Source organism: Astatotilapia calliptera, chromosome 6 (genome assembly GCF_900246225.1).
Source record: "Astatotilapia calliptera chromosome 6, fAstCal1.2, whole genome shotgun sequence".
Lineage (NCBI taxonomy): Eukaryota > Metazoa > Chordata > Actinopteri > Cichliformes > Cichlidae > Astatotilapia > Astatotilapia calliptera.
This window is the reverse complement of record NC_039307.1, coordinates 1682548-1708536: the sequence shown is the minus strand read 5'-3', so window position 1 is coordinate 1708536 and position 25989 is coordinate 1682548. Positions and strand designations below refer to the sequence as shown.

Below are 25989 nucleotides of genomic sequence, written 5' to 3'. Positions count from 1 at the left end.
TTTAATCGTGTTGGAAGCAAAACAGCAAAAGTCAGAGTGAATTCATGACGATGTTTATGTGAAGCGTAGTTTGCTGCTTCTTTTGCTGCTGGTTCAGTCAATATTGTTTGGAGGGAGATAAAAACCTGCAGCTTCAGAATCGGCGCAAAGAGGAGGTAAACACAAAGCGCGGACCCGCCGAAACATCAGAATCAGTGAGCTGTCTGCTTTCAGCCCCGACTGTGTCCGTGCCGTCGGGTGAGAAAGCCACATCTCACTGATTCTGATCCGTCGGCGGCTCCGAGCTTTGAGTTTAGCCTTTGTGCAGAATCCGTGTTCCTGCTCTCATTTACTGTCTTAGCTGTTTGGTGGTTGTTGAAATTTTGTGAGGTTTAACCTGAGATTCTGGCGTTTCGGGCAAAATAAATTTATATTTAAAAATTGATTCAGGATTTTAATGAATCGATATCACGTTATCCAAGCTAGAATCGATTTTAATTGATAAATCGATTATCAAAACCCACCCCTAGTTTCTGGTTTGTATAGTTTGTCTTCCCAGTTTAGGTTTTTCTTAGTTTTTTCCTTGACTGTCTTCGCTCCTTTTTGCAATCTCTCAGTTTGTAAATAAAGCTTACTCGCAGTTAAGTCTGTGTCTGCACATGGGTCCTTCTCTTACCACTCCACACGTCTGCTGCCGCAGCCATGACAGAGAGGTAATACCTTTTGTTTGGCCTGGTAACAGATGGATAGATGGATGGAAAGGCAAAAAAATCCTCTGCATTTTATTAATGCTGACTCTTAGTTTGGTATGCTGATCTACATTTTTGTTGATTCTTTTTTTCAGTCTTTGTCTCTACTGAAGACCTAAAAGTAGTCAAGAATGCTGGAGAGACTGGGACTTTACACAATAATGAAACATGGCCTCAAAGTAAGAATTATCTTTGGTACTATGTTCCCCTGAAATAACAGTTACCATGGTAACCAATGAACAATCCACTCGTGTCAATGGAATAGAGTTGGCAAAAGCACAGATACTCTGTACTTAGGCAGAAGTACAAATACTACTACTATAAAATACTCCATTAAAAGTTGAAGTACTGCTTCAACTTCTTTACTCAAGTAAAAGTAAAAAAAAAAAAGTCCAGGTTCTGAAATCTACTCAAAGTAAGAAAGTAAAAGTAGCTCTTGCAGGATGTTTCTATTTTTGTGCAACGCTAGCTGAACCATAATTATATCTAATTAAGGTTGAATCTAATTATACTCAGCTTTAACCTGAAGAAAAAGAAGGAAAATGTGTATATATGTATATATACGTATATATACATATATATACACACATATATATACGTATATATATGTATATATACATATATATACGTATATATACATATATATACACACATATATATACGTATATATGTATATACATATATATATACATATATATACGTATATATATGTATATATACATATATATACACACATATATATACGTATATATACATATATATACGTACATATATGTGTGTATATATATGTATATATACGTATATATATGTATATATACAGGGAGTGCAGAATTATTAGGCAAGTCTCAAATCAAGACTGAAAGCTTACTTATTTAACCTGGCTTTCCCGACCAGTTTATACCCTTGTTCCATCTAATCTTATTAATTTTACTGCTGTTTTTAACTTCTTAGTTGATATTTTGTATCCATGAACTGACCTTCCTTCTGAATTGAGGTTCAATACCTATTTTACTTAATTCTTCTGGTCTGTTAGTGTCACGGTTGGAGATAGAGTGGACTCAGGCACGGAGCTCTGAATGCAAAGCAGTGTGTTTATTTACAGTGAAAAAAGGTTGACAATAGTTCAATGTGCAAAACAGTGGTTAATCATGTCCTCCTTCCCGTGCTCTGACTGTGCGTGGTAGCGAATATCCGTTCCTCCTCCAGGTGTCTCCTTGTGCTCATGAATCTCCTCCGTCCCTGTTCCTAGCTGCAAACAGAACAGCAAACAGTTAATCACTTAATTGAGCTGACAACACTTTGCAACGCGAACGGTTCGTGGATACTACCAGGCTTAATGCAATACTCCAGTGCTGTCTGTCACTCAGCCACACCATTAAATAGTCCTGCCTAAGATGGCGGATGATTAACGGCAGCTGGTGGATGAATCAGTCGCAGGTGAGGCGTGTGGAGAGCAGGGAAATTATTTTACTGCTATTGTTAAATACAGGGAGTGCAGAATTATTAGGCAAGTTGTATTTTTGAGGAATAATTTTATTATTGAACAACAACCATGTTCTCAATGGACCAAAAAAACTCATTAATATCAAAGCTGAATGTTTTTGGAAGTAGTTTTTAGTTTGTTTTTAGTTTGAGCTATTTTAGGGGGATATCTGTGTGTGCAGGTGACTATTACTGTGCATAATTATTAGGCAACTTAACAAAAACAAATATATACCCATTTCAATTATTGATTTTTACCAGTGACACCAATATAACATCTCCACATTCACAAATATACATTTCTGACATTCAAAAACAAAACAAAAACAAATCAGCGACCAATATAGCCACCTTTCTTTGCAAGGACACTCAAAAGCCTGCCATCCATGGATTCTGTCAGTGTTTTGATCTGTTCACCATCAACATTGCGTGCAGCAGCAACCACAGCCTCCCAGACACTGTTCAGAGAGGTGTACTGTTTTCCCTCCTTGTAAATCTCACATTTGATGATGGACCACAGGTTCTCAATGGGGTTCAGATCAGGTGAACAAGGTGGCCATGTCATTAGTTTTTCTTCTTTTATACCCTTTCTTGCCAGCCACGCTGTGGAGTACTTGGACGCGTGTGATGGAGCATTGTCCTGCATGGAAATCATGTTTTTCTTGAAGGATGCAGACTTCTTCCTGTACCACTGCTTGAAGAAGGTGTCTTCCAGAAACTGGCAGTAGGACTGGGAGTTGAGCTTGACTCCATCCTCAACCCGAAAAGGCCCCACAAGCTCATCTTTGATGATACCAGCCCAAACCAGTACTCCACCTCCACCTTGCTGGCGTCTGAGTGGGACTGGAGCTCTCTGCCCTTTACCAATCCAGCCACGGGCCCATCCATCTGGCCCATCAAGACTCACTCTCATTTCATCAGTCCATAAAACCTTAGAAAAACCAGTCTTGAGATATTTCTTGGCCCAGTCTTGACGTTTCAGCTTGTGTGTCTTGTTCAGTGGTGGTCGTCTTTCAGCCTTTCTTACCTTGGCCATGTCTCTGAGTATTGCACACCTTGTGCTTTTGGGCACTCCAGTGATGTTGCAGCTCTGAAATATGGCCAAACTGGTGGCAAGTGGCATCTTGGCAGCTGCACGCTTGACTTTTCTCAGTTCATGGGCAGTTATTTTGCGCCTTGGTTTTTCCACACGCTTCTTGCGACCCTGTTGACTATTTTGAATGAAACGCTTGATTGTTCGATGATCACGCTTCAGAAGCTTTGCAATTTTGAGACTGCTGCATCCCTCTGCAAGATATCTCACTATTTTTGACTTTTCTGAGCCTGTCAAGTCCTTCTTTTGACCCATTTTGCCAAAGGAAAGGACGTTGCCTAATAATTATGCACACCTGATATAGGGTGTTGATGTCATTAGACCACACCCCTTCTCATTACAGAGATGCACATCACCTAATATGCTTAATTGGTAGTAGGCTTTCGAGCCTATACAGCTTGGAGTAAGACAACATACATGAAGAGGATGATGTGGACAAAATACTCATTTGCCTAATAATTCTGCACTCCCTGTATATATACGTATATATATATATATATATAACACCCAGCACGCCCCTGCGGGCGGTTTATCCGTCAAGCTCGGGTCCTCTACCAGAGGCCTGGGAGCTTGAGGGTCCTGCGCAGTATCTTAGCTGTTCCCAGGACTGCGCTCTTCTGGACAGAGATCTCCGATGTTGTTCCTGGGATCTGCTGGAGCCACTCGCCTAGCTTGGGAGTCACCGCACCTAGTGCTCCGATTACCACGGGGACCACCGTTACCTTCACCCTCCACATCCTCTCGAGCTCTTCTCTGAGCCCTTGGTATTTCTCCAGCTTCTCGTGTTCCTTCTTCCTGATATTGCTGTCATTCGGAACCGCTACATCGATCACTACGGCCGTCTTCTTCTGTTTGTCTACCACCACTATGTCCGGTTGGTTAGCCACCACCATTTTGTCCGTCTGTATCTGGAAGTCCCACAGGATCTTAGCTCGGTCATTCTCCACCACCCTTGGGGGCATCTCCCATTTTGACCTCGGGACTTCCAGGTTATACTCGGCACAGATGTTCCTGTACACTATGCCGGCCACTTGGTTATGGCGTTCCATGTATGCCTTGCCTGCTAGCATCTTGCACACTGTGGAAATCTCTCTGCCTAAAGGATGACCCTTACCACCCTTTGAACTTCCAGGCACCCCTTCAGAGCTCTCCAAAACGAACACTCCTGCAAGACGATGATTCAGATATTCTTAATGTTCAATATATATATATATATATATATATATATATATATATATATATATAGACGGCCGTAGTGATCGATGTAGCGGTTCCCAATGACAGCAGCATCAGGAAGAAGGAACACGAGAAGCTGGAGAAATACCAAGGGCTCAGAGAAGAGCTCGAGAGGATGTGGAGGGTGAAGGTAACGGTGGTCCCCGTGGTAATCGGAGCACTAGGTGCGGTGACTCCCAAGCTAGGCGAGTGGCTCCAGCAGATCCCGGGAATAACATCGGAGATCTCTGTCCAGAAGAGTGCAGTCCTGGGAACAGCTAAGATACTGCGCAGGACCCTCAAGCTCCCAGGCCTCTGGTAGAGGACCCGAGCTTGAAGGATAAACCGCCCGCAGGGGCGTGCTGGGTGTTTTTTATATATATTAAAAAAATAAATAAATAAATAAATATATATATATGTATATATATATGTACTCTCTTGCCACTGAGGTGTACTCTCAGTGGCAAGGGAACAATAAGAGAACAGCACCACCAAGGCTGGAGACGGAGCAATACTGGAAGAGCATATGGGAGAAGGATGCAACCCATAACGGCAATGCTCAGTGGCTAGAGGATCTGAGGGCAGACCACAGCGACCTCCCTGAACAGGGTCCAGTAACCATCACAGTGGCAGATATCCAAGAAAGGGTCTCCAGTATGAAGAGTTGGACAGCACCAGGGCCTGACATGGTTCACGCCTACTGGCTAAAGAAGCTGACTGCACTCCACGAGCGTCTGGCAGCACAAATGAACCAGCTGCTAGTTAACGAGAGACACCCGGAATGGCTAACCGAAGGTCGGACGGTCCTGATCCCCAAGGACCCCAAGAAGGGACCGGTCCCCTCCAACTACCGACCAATAACCTGCCTCAGTACTACATGGAAGCTCCTGTCAGGCATCATATCGGCTAAGATGAACAGGCACATGGGTCAATACATGAGCGGGACACAGAAAGGAATTGGCAAGAATACCAGAGGCGCAAAACACCAGCTACTGGTAGACAGAACAGTCAGCCAAGACTGCAAGACCAGACTGACCAACCTGTGCACTGCCTGGATTGATTACAAGAAGGCCTATGACTCAATGCCCCACAGCTGGATACTGGAATGCCTAGAATTGTACAAGATCAATGGGACCCTAAGAGCCTTCATCAGGAACTCAATGGGGATGTGGCGTACAACACTAGAGGCCAACTCCAAGCCCATAGCACAAGTCACCATCAAGTGCGGGATCTACCAAGGAGATGCTCTGTCCCCACTGCTGTTCTGCATAGGCCTGAACCCCCTCAGTGAGATCATTAACAAGACTGGCTACGGATACCGACTACGGAACGGAGCAGTTGTCAGCCACCTCCTGTACATGGAGGACATCAAGCTGTATGCCAAGAGTGAACGAGACATCGATTCACTGATCCACACTACCAGGCTATACAGCAATGACATTGGAATGTCGTTCGGACTGGAGAAGTGTAGCCGGATGGTAACAAAGAGAGGGAAGGTAGTCAGAACTGAGGGGATTGAACTACCAGAAGGCAACATTGCAGACATAGAGGACAGTTACAAGTACTTGGGGATCCCGCAGGCGAATGGGAACCATGAAGAGGCCGCTAGAAAAGCTGCAACCACCAAGTACCTGCAGAGGGTCAGGCAAGTCCTGAGGAGTCAGCTGAATGGTAAGAACAAGATCCGGGCCATCAACACGTACGCCCTACCCGTGATCAGGTACCCTGCTGGGGTAATAGGCTGGCCAAAGGAGGAGATAGAAGCCACTGACATAAAGACAAGAAAGCTCCTTACCATGCATGGAGGGTTTCACCCCAAGTCCAGCACCCTGAGGCTGTACGCTAAGCGGAAGGAAGGGGGCCGGGGACTGGTGAGTGTCAGCACCACAGTCCAGGATGAGACAACGAACATCCAAGAATACATTGGGAAGATGGCCCCAACTGACCGAGTGCTCAGTGAATACCTCAGGCAGCAGAAACCCAAGAAAGAGGAGGGAGACGAGGAACCATCATGGAAGGACAGGCCCCTGCACGGTATGTACCACCGGCAGATAGAGGAGGTGGCTGATATCCAGAAATCCTACCAGTGGCTGGACAAAGCTGGACTGAAAGACAGCACAGAGGCACTAATCATGGCAGCACAAGAACAAGCTCTGAGCACAAGATCCATAGAGGCTGGGGTCTATCACACCAGGCAAGACCCCAGGTGCAGGCTGTGTAAAGATGCCCCAGAGACAATCCAGCACATAACAGCAGGGTGCAAGATGCTAGCAGGCAAGGCATACATGGAACGCCATAACCAAGTGGCCGGCATAGTGTACAGGAACATCTGTGCCGAGTATAACCTGGAAGTCCCGAGGTCAAAATGGGAGATGCCCCCAAGGGTGGTGGAGAATGACCGAGCTAAGATCCTGTGGGACTTCCAGATACAGACGGACAAAATGGTGGTGGCTAACCAACCGGACATAGTGGTGGTAGACAAACAGAAGAAGACGGCTGTAGTGATCGATGTAGCGGTTCCGAATGACAGAAATATCAGGAAGAAGGAACACGAGAAGCTGGAGAAATACCAAGGGCTCAGAGAAGAGCTCGAGAGGATGTGGAGGGTGAAGGTAACGGTGGTCCCCGTGGTAATCGGAGCACTAGGTGCGGTGACTCCCAAGCTAGGCGAGTGGCTCCAGCAGATCCCGGGAATAACATCGGAGATCTCTGTCCAGAAGAGCGCAGTCCTGGGAACAGCTAAGATACTGCGCAGGACCCTCAAGCTCCCAGGCCTCTGGTAGAGGACCCGAGCTTGAAGGATAAACCGCCCGCAGGGGCGTGCTGGGTGTTTTTATATATATATATATATATATATATATATATATATATATATATATATATATATATATATATATATATATATATATATATATATATATATATATGCATGTATATGCATATATATACATGCATACACATGCATGCATGCACGCACGTACGTACACACAAATACATATAAGGAGTGCTAAGGTAACAGTGGTCCTAGTGGTAATCGGAGCACTAGGTGCAGTGACTCCCAAGCTATATGATAATTTCTACTGACAGCTCCAGTAGATTTTCTTAGTGTACCGGCTGTGATCAGCTGACTTGCTGCTCTTTGTGGATGTACACAACTGAATTCAAGCAGATGTGAGAAGATGTTTCTTGAGTTGTCCTGGCTGATTTCATCCTCTACGCTGACACTACACTGTTTATGCTGGCTGTTTTCTACATGGTGTAAAGTTGGTATGAAGGTGGAATTCAGGGAATGAATCTCTGCTACACTTGATGTAAGCTAGCCGTGACCATGAAACCAAAGCCACTGTGCATCAGTCAGTCACACACTGTTCTCTACTTTAAACCCATCACAGTGCAGCAAACTAACCTGTTTATCCTGCATTTTTTAAATAACACAGTTAGTCTGCCTCAGTTTGATTAGCAGCATGTTTCACAAAATGGAAAAAACATAATGTCACATATACAGACCCAATATGTGATTTAAAAACATGAGGACTTACATGTGAGCTTTAAATGAGCATCTATCTCTTTGAATCAAACCATCTCTTCTTTCTCTCCTGTCTTTCTTATATTTCTCCATCTCTGAGTGAAGTTAGCTCTCTTTCTTTTCTTTCCCTATAAAATACAGCAGCTGGACCTTTAGTCAAAGTCAAAGTCAAAGTCAACTTTATTTGTCAATTCTGCCACATGTACAGGACATACAGAGAATAGAAATTTCGTTACTCTCAAACCCTAAATGAAATAGCAAATGAACATTTAAATATAAAAGAGTGATTAAAAAGTGCAAGTAAAATAATTAAAAAGTAAAAATTTAAATAAATACAATACAATTTTACGTATACAAGAAAGCTATACAATATACAATATACAATATTCAAGTAAGGGTAAATGACATTGAGTGTAAACCAGGCAGAGTAGTGCAAATAGGCAAATAGTGCAAATGGAGATTTAGTAATGTACGGTAAGAGAAAGTGTAACAACAAAGTCTTATGAGGTAATGGCAGTCCAATGCTCCACAAAGTGACTGGTAACTGGTGCAGGCCAGTGAGTGAGTTAGAGAGTGTGTGTGTGTGTGTGTGTGTGTGTGTGTGTGTGTGTGTGTGTGTGTGTGTGTGTGTGTGACAGAGTTCAGTGAGACCGTGGAGGAGAGAGGGGAGAGGGGGCAGAATCGGGAGGGAGTTAAGCTTCCTGACAGCCTGATGGATGAAGCTGTCCTTCAGTCTGCTGGTCCTGGCCTGGAGACTCCGCAGTCTCCTCCCCGACGGCAGCAGCTTGAAGAAGCTTTGCATTGGGTGCGTGGGATCAGCCGCTATGCAAAGGGCTTTTTTAGTGAGACGGGTGCTGTAAATGTCCTGGAGGGAGGGGAGAGAGACACCAATGATCCTCTCTGCAGCTCTCACTATGCGTTGGAGGGTTCTATGACAGGACGCGTTGCAGGCTCCAAACCACACAGTGATGCAGCTCGACAGGATGCTCTCGATGGTGCCTCTGTAGAAAGTGTACATGATGGGGGCTGGTGCTCCTGCTCTTCTTAGTTTGCGGAGAAAGAAGAGACGCTGCTGTGATTTCTTAGCCAGTGCTGTGGTGTTGTACGTCCAGGAGAGATCCTCTGTGATGTGCACACCCAAGAACTTGGTGCTGCTCACTCTCTCCACAGACGCTCCGTCAATGGTCAGAGGAGCATGTTGGGTGTGCATTCTCCTGAAGTCCACAACAATCTCCTTCGTCTTCTCCACATTCAGAGAGAGATTGTTGTCAGCACACCACGTGGCCAGGCGTCTCACCTCACTTCTGTAGTCGGTCTCATCCCTGTTGCTAATGAGACCCACCACCGTTGTGTCGTCCGCAAACTTGATGAAGAGGTTGGAGCTATATGATGGAGTGCAGTCATGGGTCAGCAGAGTGAAGAGGAGGGGGCTCAGCACACATCCCTGCGGGGCCCCCGTGTTTAAAATGATGGTGCTGGATGTGTTACTGCCGACCCGTACTGCTTGAGGTCTTCCGGTGAGGAAATCCAACAGCCAGTTGCACAGTGAGGTGTTGAGCCCCAGCTGGACCAGTTTTTGAGTGAGCTGTTGGGGGATTATGGTGTTGAATGCTGAACTGAAATCTATGAACAGCATTCGAACATATGAATCTGCTGCAACACACTGTGAGACAAACTGCACACAAACAGTTTGTGTGTTTGTGATGTTTGCTGCTGCATTTCCAATTACCTGACACTTAAAAAACGTTACTCCAATTATGCTTGCTCCTCTTCGGAGCAACTTACGGACACTTGCAGTCGTTCCAGTGTTGTGTCAAAAAAAAAAAAAAAAAAAAAATAGAAAACAGAAAAATAATTAATAAACAAAGAGGACTGTCTTTCTTGTGTTTCTTTTAGGTTCAAATCGATTTGAGTTTTTAGAGGCTCGCAGTGACAAAATAATAATGCGTTAAACCTAAAGGAACAAGCCTGTTTTGAAAATTAAAGTATAAAGTACAGATATTTGTTTAAAATGTGGGGAGTAAAAGCAGAAAGTAGTCAGAAAAAAACTGCTTGAGTACTTTGTTACTTCCCACCTTTGTAATGGAGCCAGATTTACAAACAGGCTAAGCACAGATGCAGAAATTTGATCAATTACCATCTCAAACCTCACTATTAATGATAGGGGAATATTCTCAGCTCAGTTCCTGACAGCAACAGGATTACTAAAACAAATATTTGACCTCACTGTCCTAGGTATGTGTTATACATTTTGTCACTTACCTTGAATTTTCTTAAATTAATAAGAATATAATATTTATATATTTTCTGTGATTTCTTTTTAAAAATCCAGATATTCATGTTTATGTTCTGGAGGGGAACAATGTCACGCTGAATCCTGGACTAAAGGAACAAATGGAAGACCATCAAGTCAAATGGATTGAAGGTCAATATTGTGATGGAAAGGAGATAGCTTATTGCGAGAATAATGTAATCACTATTAATGACAACTTTAAGGATCTTCTGCAGCTGAACCCACTGAATGGAGCTCTGACCTTTATTGGTATAACCAAAAACCTTGCTGCAGGCTACTGTGTCAAGATAAAGCTGTACAAGAAGCCATACATACTGAGAAGATATTTTCTTGGCGTCTATGGTAGGTGCCCTAAAAGCTTACTTTTGTCTCTCATAATGGAGGAACTTGCTTGTGTTTTTATTGTAAAAACAGAATAATGCAATAGAGCAACATGAAAGGTGTGGGATAAATAAGCTAAAGATTCTTCCTACTCGTTTTTGAACATTTTATTAATTAGAATTATTTGTTTTGTTTTGATTGTTTGTTTTCTTTGTTGTTGTTGTATTATTTTAACACATTCAAAAATAAAGCCACGCAAACCAACATATTACCATACTGTGGTAAACAATTAGATATTTTTGGTAACTTGAAGCCTCAGTGTAAACCATCAAAATAAATTTTGTATCATCTCCCAGATGCCAAACTATTATTGCAGCCTTATGCTGGCACTAGCAAACACAAGACAAGTAATGTGTTCTCATCCTGAAGCTTCAGTTAATGCGCTTTTTCAGATTCCTGTATTTCATCATTATACACTAATTATGTCATGGTCCGGAGTCTGGGGACTCTGTGTTTATGTTTAAGTTTATTAATATTCTGTGGTTTTGTTTACTTTGGTTTGTTTGTGATTATCCCTAGTCTTTTGTGTTCTCTGTGCCCTCCTGTTCCACGTTTCAGGTTCCTATGTTCTGTCTCCCCCAGTCTGTGTCAAGTTTGCGTGTTTAGAGTTCAGTCGGTGTGTTTCCTGTTTTATTTTGAAGCTCCGTGTCTCTTGGGGCGACCGTGGCTCAGGGGGTGGGGAAGCGTATCTGTAACCGGAAGGTTGCCGGTTCGATCCTCGGGCTCTCTGTCCTGGTCGTTGTGTCCTTGGGCAAGACACTTTACCCTACCGCCTACTGGTGTTGGCCAGAGGGGCCGATGGCGCGATATGGCAGCCTCACTTCTGTCAGTCTGCCCCAGGGCAGCTGTGGCTACAACTGTAGCTGCCTCCACCAGTGTGTGAATGTGAGAGTGAATGAATAGTGGCATTGTAAAGCGCCTTGGGTGCCTTGAAAAACACTTTATAAATCCAATCCATTATTATTATTGTCAGTGTTTCTAGTTTCGCTTCCCCTTGTCTCTTATGTCCAATTCATCCCAGCTGTGTCTCCCTCCTGTTTTCTCATTCCCTGATTGCCCCTTTGTGTATTTGAGCCCTGTGTTTTCTCCTGCGTGTTGCTGGTTCGTCTGTGTTTTTTCCTGCATCATTCTGTGTCGTCTCCCTGCATCTCTGTTTCAGGTTTCAGTTCTGTGTTTTGTTAGTTTTCCCCAGTTTTGGGTTGTCCTTAGGTTTTGTTTCATGCCCGTTACGTTTCTGCTTGTTTCACTACTGGTTTAATAAAGCTCTCTCGCATCAGAAGCCGCCCACATCTTGGGTCCTTTATTTCACCCGGCTTGCCCTACTAGCCGTGACAAATTATCTCTTAGTGTCAGTCATTGGCCTGCAAGAGATAACAGAACTGAGTTAAAACTGATTTAAAAAACAGCTTTCAGTTTGGTGATTTTACTCTAAAATAAAAATTAAGAAGTTTCTTCTCCTATTATGCAAAGATACACGACATTACACTGAATATGTGTACTACACTAATTAACCTTTTGGATACAGCAAGTCAAGAAAAAGTCAAAAGAAGAGTTTACAGCTGTAAACTGTACCTTGTGCATATAACAGCACGACAGTATCCTTGATGATATGTCTCCAATGACAGGCTTCTTAATCAGGATTGTTCAGATGTCACGTCTCCTCCTCTATATCAGAGTTAACACAAACTCAACAAGAACACTTTTCTTCCATGCAGATCCTGTTTTTGTACCAAACATCACTGCAGCTCAAGCTGACACAGGAGGACAGCCGGTTACTGATGGGATCTGCTTTGTCAGATGTTCAGTGAAAAATTCACCCAATGTCACACTGTCCTGGTACAGAGGAGAGGAGGAGATAAACCAGACCAAGAACCCAGACATCTCCATCCATCTAACCCTGCCTCTGACAATCCAGAGGCAGAATGAAGCCATCTACACCTGCAAGGCAGAAAACCCTGTCAGTAGTGAGACAGCTACCCTCAACTCCACACTGTGGTGTCCAGCTCATGGCACAGGTATGTTTGTTCTGTTCTTTGAGGAGGACTGTAGGGTTTTGTTCAGAATATCAAAGTCTTAGTGTAGCTTGTAAACATACACTGATAGCAAAGTTAGTGGAGACCAAAGTAAAGCTAGAAAAAATGCAAGCAGACATTCACCAGAAACTTAAAACATTAAAATTACTCACTATCTTCTGGATGTGTAAATATGAATATATTGCAAAGCCAAATGTTGATGTGTTCAAGTGAATTAAGTAGACAAAGTAGTGCAAACTGAATTATCTATTTGCTGAGTTTTACCCTTACCCGGATACAATTTCTCCTTTTTGAGTCAATGAAACAGTTTTTTCATGAACAGGAACTAAGTGCAGATTTAATACTTTCCACTTCAAAACTAAATTAATTTGACTTGTTTCTATTGTGTAGCTCCACAGCTTTATACATTTATTTATACACTTATGGGAGTGCCAGGGAGGTTCTGGGTCTTGTGGATGTTGGCTAAAATATTCTACGGTCAACCAGAGGAGGCAAAAGTACAGACACTAGTGTTGAAAAATACTCCAGGAAAAACTGATTCAAATTCTCAAATAAATAATTACTCAAGTAAAAGTAAAAATGGCTCTGAAATGCACTCAAAGTAAAAATTAGTTATTTGAAGAACAGCTACGTAAAGCTAACTGAGCCTTGCGCTATATTACTGTAATAATGAACAATATTAGTAGATGGGAATACAAACTTTATTTCAGTCTAAATTTTAAATCTATTAAAAGTACTCAGCTTGAATCATTTATGTAGAACATGAGCAGAGAAAAAGAAGGACATTAAAAAAAGACTCTATTTTCTTAAAGTGGATTCTGCAGGTGGGGGAACCCTAAAATTGGTTGTAATGGTTCAGTGTGGGGAAAAGAATCATAACTCACAATAATTTCACATTATATATATATATATATATATATATATACACTCAACAAAAATATAAACGCAACACCTTTGTTACTGCTCCCATTCCCCATGGGATGGACGTAGAGACCTAAAATTCATTCCAGATACACAATATAACCATCCCTCCCAAACAGTGGTCACAAATCAGTCCAAATGTGTGGTAGTGGGCACATCTGCTATATTGAGATAATCCATCCCACCTCATAGGTGTGCCACATCAGGATGCTGATCTGACATCATGAGTAGTGCACAGGTGTACCTCAGACTGCCCACAACAAAAGGCCACCCTGGAATGTGCAGTTTTTTGCGCTATTGGGGGTCTGGGGACCCAGAACCGGTCAGTATCTGGTGTGACCACCATTTGCCTCATGCAGTGCAACACATCGTCGCATGGAGTCCATCAGATTGTCAATTGTGGCCTGTGGAATGTTGGTCCACTCCACTTCAATGGCTGTGCGAGGTTGTTGGATATTCGTGGGAACTGGTACACGCTGTCGTATACGCCGGTCAAGCACATCCCGAACATGCTCAATGGGTGACATGTCCGGTGAGTATGCTGGCCATGCAAGAACTGGGACATTCTCAGCTGCCATCTGCCCTGAACAATGTGAACCATGATTCATCCGTGAAGCGCACACCTCTCCAACGTGCCAGACGCCATCGAATGTGACCATTTGCCCACACAAGTCTGTTACGGCGACGAGCTGGAGTCAGGTCAAGACCCCGATGAGGACGACGGGCATGCAGTTGAGCGTCCCTGAGACGGTTTCTGACAGTTTGTGCAGAAATTGTTTGGTTGTGCAAACCAATTGTTCCAGCAGCTGTCTGGGTGGCTGGTCTCAGACGATCTTGGAGGTGAACCTGCTGGATGTGGAGGTCCTGGGCTGGTGTGGTTACACGAGGTCTGCGGTTGTGAGGCCGGTTGGATGTGCTGCCATATTCTCTGAAACGCCTGTGGAGACGGCTTATGGTTGAGAAATGAACATTCAATGCACGGGCGACAGATCTGGTTGACATTCCTGCTGTCAGCATGCCAATTGCACGCTCCCTCATTGCTTGTGGCATCTGTGGCATTTTGCTGTGAGACAAAACTGCACATTCCAGGGTGGCCTTTTGTTGTGGGCAGTCTGAGGTACACCTGTGCACTACTCATGATGTCACATCAGCATCCTGATGTGGCACACCTGTGAGGTGAGATGGATTATCTCAATATAGCAGATGTGCCCACTACCACACATTTGGACTGATTTGTGACCACTGTTTGGGAGGGATGGTTATATTGTGTATCTGGAATGAATTTTAGGTCTCTACGTCCATCCCATGGGGAATGGGAGCAAAAACAAAAGTGTTGCGTTTATATTTTTGTTGAGTGTATATATATATATATATATATATATATATATATATATATATGTATTTTTATTTTTTTAATTGAACTTTTTATTGCAAAGCAGGAAAACAACAGTCATGAACATATACCTACACAGGACAGAGATGTACCTAGCTATATGGAGGTCATGGTAGTCAAAAAAAAGAAGATAAAAAATAAAAAATAGCAACAATAATAAACAGTGGAAAAGGCTAACAATCGTCCTTTTGTTGCCAGGCCAAATCCCATAAACCCAATCTCAACCTCTGAGCGGAAGGAGTGTCCAGATAGGCCAAAAAGGGGTCCCATGTGCAGTAGAAAAGGAAAGGTTTGTCCTTAAGCGCTGTAGAGAAGGCTTCTATTGGCACAATACTTATCACAGTCTGTAGCCACTGGTTAATAGATGGGGCCTTGTCAGAAGTCCATAGTACCATGATGCACTTTCGATGTACTGTAAGATGTACAGTAAACAAACAGGTTGGTGAGTAAGATGACCAAAAGAATGTTAAGCTGCATTGTAGAGTCTGACAGCTGCTGGTAAGAATGACCTGCGGCAGCGCTCCTTCCTGCACTGTGGGTGTAAAGGTCTACTGCTGAACGAGCTGCTCAGTGCTCGTATAGTTTCATGCAGGGGGTGGGAGGTGTTGTCCATGATGGATGTTAGCTTAGACAACATCCTCTCCTCCCCAACCTGCCCAATGGACTTCAGCGGACAGTCCAGGACAGAGTCCTTCATCATTTAGTCCTAACAAGCAGGTCCTTGGACGCAGATGCAGTCGGCAATTAAATATAATGCATAGCTTGTCGATGAGTGATCTCCAAAACTGTAGAATAACAGGACAGCTCCACAGACAATGAAAAAAGCATCAACAGCACACTGACATTTGTTACAGAGATTTGACAAAGCTGGAAACATTGTGTACCTCTTCTCAGGTGTAATGTTAAGCCTATGTATTAGTTTAAACTGCTTCTCCCAAATAGAATTGGATGCCAAGGCCTTAAAAGGTCGACAACACAACTCATCCCAAGCCTCAGCATCTATAGCGCCTATGTGGCACTATGTTAAAGACAGAGACATGAAAATAGTAGCCCCCCATTTTATTTGATGCTCAGAGACATTTTCTTTTAGTAAGGCCACTGCAATGTAAGTTTTACTGTTGTATAAGTTCCGCCAGCAGAGGGCGCTCGGTCCTGTACGCATCGGTAGCTGACGCTACACTAGAAGAAGTAGTGTCAGTGGGGAAGAGGCGGCGTACGGCCTGCGCGCCAAAGAGAACTGATTGTCTTCTTTTTCTGTTTTTACAGTTTTCTGTAAAAATAAATATGTTGCGCGGGAGATGAGTTGGCCCATCATTTCAACAGTGTAACACCTACATTTGATTCCCATGGACCCTTGATTTTGTTAGAGTTATCCATTCTAAGATCCAAGAGAATGTTATAAATCTTTTTAGTTATACATTTTAGTTGAGTAGTTGTCAGAGTTTTACCCCTGATACTGCTGGATAAACAGAAACTCACTCAGGAATGAGATCACACAGAGCTCAAGTTTTCACTCGCGAGAGGGAAGCAGTTGTCTCCAACCCACTTCAACTTGTTTTCCCCCTGCAGGTTGTTTTTATTGGTTACACACATGAATATTCATAAAGCTTGTTCCTGTATTACCTAAGAGAAATTACTATATCTGGTTACAAAGTGTAATTGTGCAGGCATGGTTATACAATGTGTGTGGTTATATGATGGGAGTGCAGCCCTCCCATGATGTTGTCAGTAGAATCTGTTCTTCTCAAGGCTGCTTGTTGTCCTTATCGAGGTCGTGCACGTACTCATATGCAGAATGCCCTTTAAAGGAGTGGACTCAGCGCTAAGGTAAATGGAATCAAGATCGCCTATAAACCATTCTGTGAGAAATTTAAACTGTGCAGCCCAGAGGTATTGTGGGAAGGAGAGAGCGGCAAGAGCGCCTTTCTGAACAGGTAAACACAGAAAACTGTATATTAATCTAGGTCTTTTCTTACACCACATAAATGAGATAATTGAGCGGTTTAATTTTGACAGAACCCTTTTGGACAGAGCAAGCGGTAACATCTGGAATAGATACAAGAGGCGAGGAAGGATATTCATCTTGACCAGATGTATACAACCTAAAAGAGACAAAGGGAGGCTGCACCACCTATCCAAATCGCGATTAACGGTCTGAATTAAAGGGGTGTAGTTCAGATTATACAAATCTTTTAGATTCTGTGAAATCTTCTCTCCTAAATAAGTAAAACCAACAAAAAGGCTGAGAAATATCTGGATCAACCCCATGTATATCAGAAAGGGGCATAGCCTCGCTTTTAGAAAAATTTATCTTGTAGCCTGAAAAAGAGCCGTATTGGCAAATTAACGAAACTAATTTGGGAATAGAGTGAGCTGGGGAATTTAGAAAAATTAAAATGTCATCTGCATAAAGTGAAATCTTATGTTTAGAATTGTTCAAACAGAGTCCTTCAATAGCAGCATCCTTCCTAATGGCTGTGGCGAGGGGTTCCATAGCCAGGGCGAGTAACAAAGGGCTGCCGACTGCCACGTTCAATACTGAAATTGCCCGACCTATGACCATTGGTAATGTTTGCTGAGAGAGGCAAAGTATAAAGGATCTGGATCCATTTAACAAAGATGTCACCTAAACCAAATTCTTGAAGCGTAAAAAAAGAAACCGCCATTCCAGACGGTCAAAGGCCTTTTCAGCATCAAGTGAGATGACTAGAGCCTCAGGGTTAAACAGGGATGAATGCTGAATGATGTTAAGTAGGCATCTCACGCTATGTGTGGAATACCACCCTTGTATAAAACCAGTTTGAGCATTCTTAACAATCGAAGGTAATATTGGCTCAAGACGTATAGCCAGGACCTTAGCAAGTATCTTCAAATCAAGATTTAAAACAGATAGGCCTATAGGAGGCGTATTCTTCAGGAGGTTTCCCCTTCTTCAAAATTAGAGAAATATTAGCCTCCATTAAGGAGGGAAACATAAGACCGAAACATATTATACAGTGGGAAAATTAGAATCTTACTGAATTTTCTAAAGAATTCCCCAGTGAACCCGTCTGGACCAGGAGCTTTGTTGTTTGGAAGCATCCGACTAACCTTCAAAATTTCACTTTGTGTTATAGGTTTACATACAGTGAGGTCAATAAGTATTTGATCACCTTGTGATTTTGCAAGTCCTCTTAGAGATCATGGAGGGGTCTACAATTTTCAGCATAGGTGCATTTCCACTGTGAGAGACAGAATCTAAAAAGACAAAATCCGGAAATTACATTGTATGATTTTTGAACAATTTATTTGTGAATTACTGTGTCAAATAAGTATTTGATCACTTAAGGCAAAAAAATGTAATATTTGGTAAAGAAACCTTTGTTAACAATTACAGAGGTCAAAAAAAAAAAAAAAATGACAAAGGATGAACTGAAGCTCTGCCATCACGTAATGTCGCATACTGCTGTTTCTGATGTCATTTAGAAAAAAAAAAAAAAAAAAAAAAAACAATTACAGAGGTCAAACGGTTCCTGTAGTTCTTCACCAGGTTTGCACACACTTCAGGAGCGATTTTGGCCCACTCCTCCATACAGATCTCTAGATCTGTCAGGTTTCGGGGCTGTCGCTGAGCAACACGGAGTTTCAGCTCCCTCCAAAGATTTTCTATTGGATTTAGGTCTGGAGACTGGCTAGGCCACTCCTTGATATGCTGCTTACGGAGCCACTCCTTGGTTTTCCTGGCTGTGTGCTTTGGGTCACTGTCATGTTGGAAGACCCAGCCACAACCAATCTTTAATGCTCTGACTGGAAGGAGGTGTTTGCCAAATATTTCACAATAATCAAATTCAATTCAATTTTATTTATATAGCACCAAATCACATCAACAGTCGCCTCAAGCCGCTTTATATTGTACAGTAGATCATACAATAATAGATACAGAGAAAAGCCCAACAATCATATGACCCCCTATGAGCAGCACTTTGGCGACAGTGGGAAGGAAAAACTCCCTTTTAACAGGAAGAAACCTCTGGCAGAACCAGGCTCAGGGAGGGGCGGGGCCATCTGCTGTGATTGGTTGGGGTGAGAGAAGGAAGACAGGATGAAAGACATGCTGTGGAAGAGAGACAGAGGTTAATAACAAGTATGATTCAATGCAGAGAGGTCTGTTAACACATAGTGAGTGAGAAAGGTGACTGGAAAAGAAAAACTTAATGCATCATGGGAATCCCCGGCAGCCTATGTCTATTGCAGCATAACTAAGGGAGGATTCAGGGTCACCTGGTCCAGCCCTAACTATATGCTTTAGCAAAAAGGAAAGTTTGAAGCCTAATCTTGAAAGTAGAGATAGTGTCTGTCTCCTGAATCCAAACTGGAAGCTGGTTCCACAGAAGAGGGGCCTGAAAACTGAAGGCTCTGCCTCCCATTCTACTTTTAAATACTCTAGGAACAACAAGTAGGCCTGCAGAGCGAGAGCGAAGCGCTCTAATAGGGTGATATGGTACTACAAGGTCATTAAGATAAGATGGGGCCTGATTATTTAAGACCTTGTATGTGAGGAGCAGGATTTTGAATTCTGGATTTAACAGGAAGTCAATGAAGGGAAGCCAAAACAGGAGAAATCTGCTCTCTCTTTCTAGTCCCTGTCAGGACTCTTGCTGCAGCATTTTGAATTAGCTGAAGGCTTTTCAGGGAGTTTTTAGGACTTCCTGATAATAATGAATTACAGTCGTCCAGCCTGGAAGTAATAAATGCATGAACTAGTTTTTCAGCGTCACTCTGAGACAGGATATTTCTAACTTTAGAGATGTTGCACAAATGGAAGAACGCAGTCTTACATATTTGTTTAATATGTGCATTGAAGGACATGTCCTGGTCAAAAATGACTCCAAGGTTCCTCACAGCGTTACTGGAGGCCAAGGTAATGCCATCCAGGGTAAGGATCTGCTTAGATACCATATTTCTAAGATTTTCAGGGCCGAGTACAATAACCTCAGTTTTATCTGAATTAAGAAGCAGAAAGTTAGCGGCCATCCAGGTCTTTATGTCTTTAAGACATTCCTGCAGTTTAACTCATTGGTGTGTGTTATCTGGCTTCCTATTTTTCTCAACTTATTGCTGCCAGCTCGCATAACCCTCGTGTTCTATATAACACTATAAATTCTGTACTTAATCCGGAGGGCTATATTCTTTTGCACTCTTCTGCGGTTATGTGCAATAAGTTTCTTAATTATTTTGTGGAAAAGGTTGCTAGTTTGAGACCTCTGACTCTACCTATTGCTGACCCAGCCATGCATGGTTCTTGCTCAAGTCTGTTCTCTGCTTTTCTACCAATTGTTTTATCTGATTTAGAGAAACTTGTGTTGAATGCTAAACCGTGTGGCTCTCCAAATGACGTTGTTCCTCCCCGTTTTCTTAAAAAGGTATTTCCTATCATCGGACCACATATTCTGAACATTATTAATACTAGTCTTTTGTCTGGTCAAGTACCTAAGGAATTTAAGCATGCAGTCATGCATCCTTTACTTAAGAAACCAGGCTTAGACAGTTCAGTCATATCAAATTTTAGACCCATCTCCAAGCTTCCCTTTCTTAGTAAGATTCTGGAAAGGGTTGTTTATACTCAGTTGATGGACTACTTGAATGACTCTAAATTGTCAGAAATCTTTCAGTCTGGCTTTAAGCCATTCCACAGTACGGAGACAGCCCTCGTAAAAGTTATGAATGACATCCTGATAGCGACAGACCGTGGTAAATATGCAGTGCTGGTCTTGTTGGACATGACAGCTGCATTTGACACTGTGGATCACGATTTGCTGATCTCCCGCTTACAGCACTGTGTGGGAATTTCTGGTTCGGCACTTTTGTGGTTAAAGTCCTATCTTTTAAATAGGACCTTTTGTGTTAAGTTGGGGTCGGCTTCATCCTCTGTGGCCCCTCTGCTTTGGGGTGTGCCACAGGGATCTATTCTTGGGCCGTTATTGTTTTCATTGTACCTCTTGCCTCTTGGCGCAATTTTCCGAAAGCATAAAGTGCCATTCCATCTATACGCAGATGACTGCCAGCTCTACTTACCTTTTAGTCATTCTGATAGTCTCCCAACTGGACCTCTGCTTGACTGCCTTACTGATGTCAAAGTATGGATGGCAAAAAACTTTTTAAATTTTAATGATCGGAAGACAGAAGCAATTTTATTTGGCCCTAATCGTTCTTCTCATACTCTGGATGTTGATCTTGCAGCTTTGACTTCCCAACTAAAGAGTTCGATCACAAATCTCGGAGTTAAAATTTATTCTGCACTCACCTTTGATGACCATGTAAACGGGGTGGTAAAATCAGCATTTTATTACCTCAGACGTTTATCAAAGGTTAAGCCCTTTCTTTCCAAGCGTGACTTGGAAAGTGTTATTCATGCCTTTATTACCTCACGTTTAGATTATTGTAACTCTCTTTTAACGGGGGTTGGGCAGGGCACTTTGTCACGCTTGCAATTAGTGCAAAATGCTGCGGCACGATTTTTAACTGGCAGAAGAAAATTTGATCACATCACTCCGATTTTGGCCTCTTTACACTGGCTTCCAATTAAATTCAGGATCCATTTTAAAGCACCTGTTTATCTGTCTGACTTGTTGAAGCCCCACGTCCCCACTCGTTCCCTTCGGTCAGCTGAGCAGTTGCTGCTTTCGGTCCCAAAGTCACGGCTGAAACTTAGAGGAGACCGAGCGTTCTCTGTTGCCGCGCCGATGCTTTGGAATAACCTTCCTCTCCACATTAGACAGGCTACATCAGTGCCCGTTTTTAAGTCTTTATTAAAAACCTATTTTTATTCCCTGGCTTTTAACTCTGTGGGTAACTGACATTTTTTTTTTTTTTTTTTTTAACTTTATTGCTATGTCTGGTTTTATGTGCATATTAGTATTGTACAGCACTTTGGTCTACCAGGTGTGTTTTTAAAGTGCTATATAAATAAATAAATGATGATGATGATGATGATGGACAGATAGAGCTGGGTGTCATCTGCATAGCAGTGAAAATGTATGCTATGTCTTCTAATGATGCTGCCTAAGGGAAGCATGTATAATGTAAACAGAATTGGTCTTAGCACTGAACCCTGTGGAACTCCATAATTAACCTCAGTGTGTGAAGAGGACTCTCCATTTACATGCACAAACTGGAGTCTATTAGATAGATATGATACAAACCACTGCAGCGCAGTACCTGTAATACCTACAGCATGTTCTAATCGCTCTAATAGGATATTATGGTCAACAGTATCGAACGCTGCACTGAGGTCTAGCAGGACAAGCACAGAGATGAGTCCACTGTCAGAGGCCATAAGAAGATCATTTGTAACCTTCACTAAAGCTGTTTCTGTGCTGTGCTGAGCTCTGAAACCTGACTGAAACTCTTCAAATAAACCATTCCTCTGCAGATGATCTGTTAGCTGTTTGACAACTACTCTTTCAAGGATGTTTGATATAAAGGAAGGTTGGAGATTGGCCTATAATTAGCTAAGACTGCTGGGTCTAGAGATGCTTTTTGAGTAAAGGTTTAACTACAGCCAGCTTGAAGGCCTGTGGTACATAGCCGATCATTAGAGATAGGTTGATCATATTTAAGATCGAAGAATTAATTAATGGCAGGACTTCTTTGAGCAGTTTTGTAGGAATGGGGTCTAAAAGACACGTTGATGGTTTGGAGGAAGTAATTATTGAAGTTAACTCAGAAAGATCAATTGGAGAAAAAGAGTCTAACTTAACATCAATGGTACTAAGAGTAGCTGTAGATAATATTACATCTGTGGGATGATTACTGGTAATTTTTTCTCTAATGATAAAAATGTTATTTGTGAAGAAGTTCATGAAGTCATTACTAGTTAACGTTAAAGGGATGGTTGGCTCAACAGAGCTCTGACTGTTTGTCAGCCTGGCTACAGAGCTGAAGAGAAACCTGGGGTTGTTCTTATTCTTCAATCAGTGATGAATAGTAAGATGTTCTGGCTTTGCGGAGGGCTTTCTTATAAAGCAGCAAACTATTTCTCCAGGCTAAATGATGATCCTCTAAATTTGTGACACGCCATTTCCTCTCCAGATTACGAGTCATCTGCTTTAGGGTACGTGTTTGAGAATTATACCACGGAGTCAGGTACTTCTGATTAGAGACCTTAGTTTTCACAGGAGCTACAGTATCCAGAGTCGTACGTAGTGAGGAGGTGAAATTATTAACAAGATAATCGACCTCTGTTGGAGTAGCGTTCAGATAGCTGCTCTGCTCTGTGTTGGTACAGGGCATTGGAGATGATAACAGTGGGTGGATTATATTCTTAAACTTAGTTACAGCGCTTTCAGAAAGACATCTACTTTGATAAAGTCTACTCTCCACCGCTGTGTAATCAATTATTGTAAATGTAAATGTTATCAGGAAATGATCAGACAGGAGAGGGTTTTCAGGAAACACTGTTAAATGTTCAGTTTCTATGCCATATGTTAAAACAAGATCTAGAGTGTGATTAAAGTGGTGGGTGGGTTCTTTTACATTTTGAGAGAAGCCAATTGAGTCTAATAACAGATTAAATGCCATGTTGAGGCTGTCATTTTTAGCATCCACATGGATGTTAAAATCACCCACAATAATTATTTTATCTGAGCTCAGAACTAAATCAGATAAAAAGTCTGAGAAATCAGACAGAAACTCTGTGTAAGGCCCAGGTGGACGATAGATGATAACAAGTAAGACTGGTTTCTGAGTTTCACAGCTGGGGTGGACAATGTTAAGCATCAGGCTTTCAAATGAATTAAAAGTCTGTCTTGGTCTTTCATTAATTAATAGGCTTGTGTGAAAAATTGCTGCCACACCTCCCCCTCGGCCTGTGCTTCGAGGTTTCTGGTAGTTAGAATGACTCGGGGGTGTTGATTCATTTAAACTAACATAATCATCCTGCTGCAACCAGGTTTCTGTAAGGCAGAGTAAATCAATTTGTTGATCAATTATTAAGTCATGTACTAACAGAGACTTGGAGGAGAGAGACCTAATATTTAATAATCCACATTTCACTGTGTTACTCTTTGGTTCAGATGTGGATACTGTATTGTTCTTTCTTTGTGATTGTTTATGTTTAAGTTGTTTGTTGCTGGTTTTTAGTTTGTTTTTTGTCTGTTTGGGAGCTGACACAGTCTCTATGGAGATGGGTTTTGGGGGGGGTAGCAGGAGGAGAGAAGCTGCAGAGAGGCGTGTAAGACTGCAACTCTGCTTCCTGGTCCCAACTCTGGATAGTCATATTTTGGGGGGTTTAATAAATTTCTCCATATTTCTAGAAATGAGAGCTGCTCCATCCAAAGTGGGATGGATGCCGTCTCTCCTAACAAGACCAGGTTTCCTCCAGAAGGTTTGCCAATTATCTATGAAGCCCACATCGTTTCTGGGGCACCACTCAGACAGCCAGCAGTTTAAGGAGAACATGCGGCTAAACATGTCACTGCTGCTCTGATTGGGGAGGGGACCAGAGAAAACTACAGAGTCCAACATTGTTTTGGCAAAGATACACACCGATTCAATATTGATTTTAGTGACCTCCGATTGGCGTAACCGGGTGTCATTACTGCCGACGTGAATTATGATTTTACTGAATTTACGTTTACCCTTAGCCAGCAGTTTTAAATTTCCTTCAATGTCGCCTGCTCTGGCCCCTGGAAGACAGTTGACTATGGTTGCTGGTGTCTCTAGCTTCACATGTCTGAGAACAGAATCACCAATTACCAGAGTTTGACCCCCGGCGGGTGTGTCGCCGAGTGGGGAAAAACGGTTAGACACATGAACAGGTTGGTGGGGTACCTGGGGCTTCTGTTTAGGACTATGCTTCCTCCTCACCGTCACCCAGCCGCCCTCTTTCCCCAGCTGCTTGGGGTCTGCCGGGGAACAGCTAGCGGGGCCTACGCTATCTTCGGCTGCACCAGCTACAGGGGCCTGGCTAGCTACAGGTGATGTTACGCCCCTAGTCTAGGCGTGTAGAGACGCACATAAGGTTGGAGGAGAGAGAGACAAATACCCGCCCTGGTTCCCAAGCCAAACATCCAAAACCAGTTGTGAGTAAAAAAAGGTGATTTTATTGAAGATAACGAAGCACAGCTCCAGGGTGAACCCAGGCCAAAATCCATCCATCCATCCATCCATCTTCATCCGCTTTATCCGAGGCCGGGGCGCGGGGGCAGCAGCCTAAGGAAAGAGGCCCAGACCTCCCTCTACCCAGCCACTTCCTCCACCTTATCCGGGGGAACACCAAGGCGTTCCCAGGCCAGCCGAGAGATATAATCTCTCCAGCGTGTCCTGGGTCTGCCCCGGGGCCTCCTCCCGGTGGGACATGCCTGGAACACCTCACCCAGGAGGCGCCCAGGGGGCATCCTTATCAGATGCCCGAACCACCTCAGCTGGCTCCTTTCGATGTGGAGCAGCAGCTGCTCTACTCTGAGCCCCTCCCGGATGGCCGAACTTCTCACTCTATCTCTAAGGGAGAGGCCAGCCACCCTTCGGAGGAAGCTCATTTCTGCCGCTTGTATCCGCGATCTCGTTCTTTCGGTCACTACCCACAGCTCGTGGCCATAGGTGAGGGTAGGGATGTAGATCGACCGGTAAATTGAGAGCTTCGCTTTTACACTCAGCTCCCTCTTCACCACGACAGACCGGTGCAGCGTCCGCATTACTGCAGCTGCAGCCCCAATCCGTCTGTCGATCTCCGGCTCCCTTCTCCCATCACTCGCGAACAAGACCTTTCTCACTCACTATGTATTAACAGACCTCTCTGCATTGAATCATATCTGTTATTAACCTCTGTCTCTCTTCCACAGCATGTCTTTTATCCTGTCTTCCTTCTCTCACCCCAACCGGTCACAGCAGATGGCCGCCCCTCCCTGAGCCTGGTTCTGCCGGAGGTTTCTTCCTGTTAAAAGGG

The 25989-nt window shown here is 43.1% G+C and overlaps 1 protein-coding gene across 1 annotated transcript in view; it reads left to right on the top strand.

The window, feature by feature from the left end:
* The first annotated feature begins 831 nt into the window (after nt 1-831).
* The window catches only part of LOC113023552 (hemicentin-2), a 33804-nt gene continuing 8646 nt past the window's right edge, over nt 832-25989 (top strand). The window contains exons 1-3 of the mRNA XM_026169637.1: nt 832-907; nt 10377-10679; nt 12434-12733. Coding sequence (XP_026025422.1) covers nt 10439-10679; nt 12434-12733 — 541 coding nt within the window. The 5' untranslated portion in view covers nt 832-907; nt 10377-10438. The remainder of the gene's footprint in view (nt 908-10376; nt 10680-12433; nt 12734-25989) is intronic.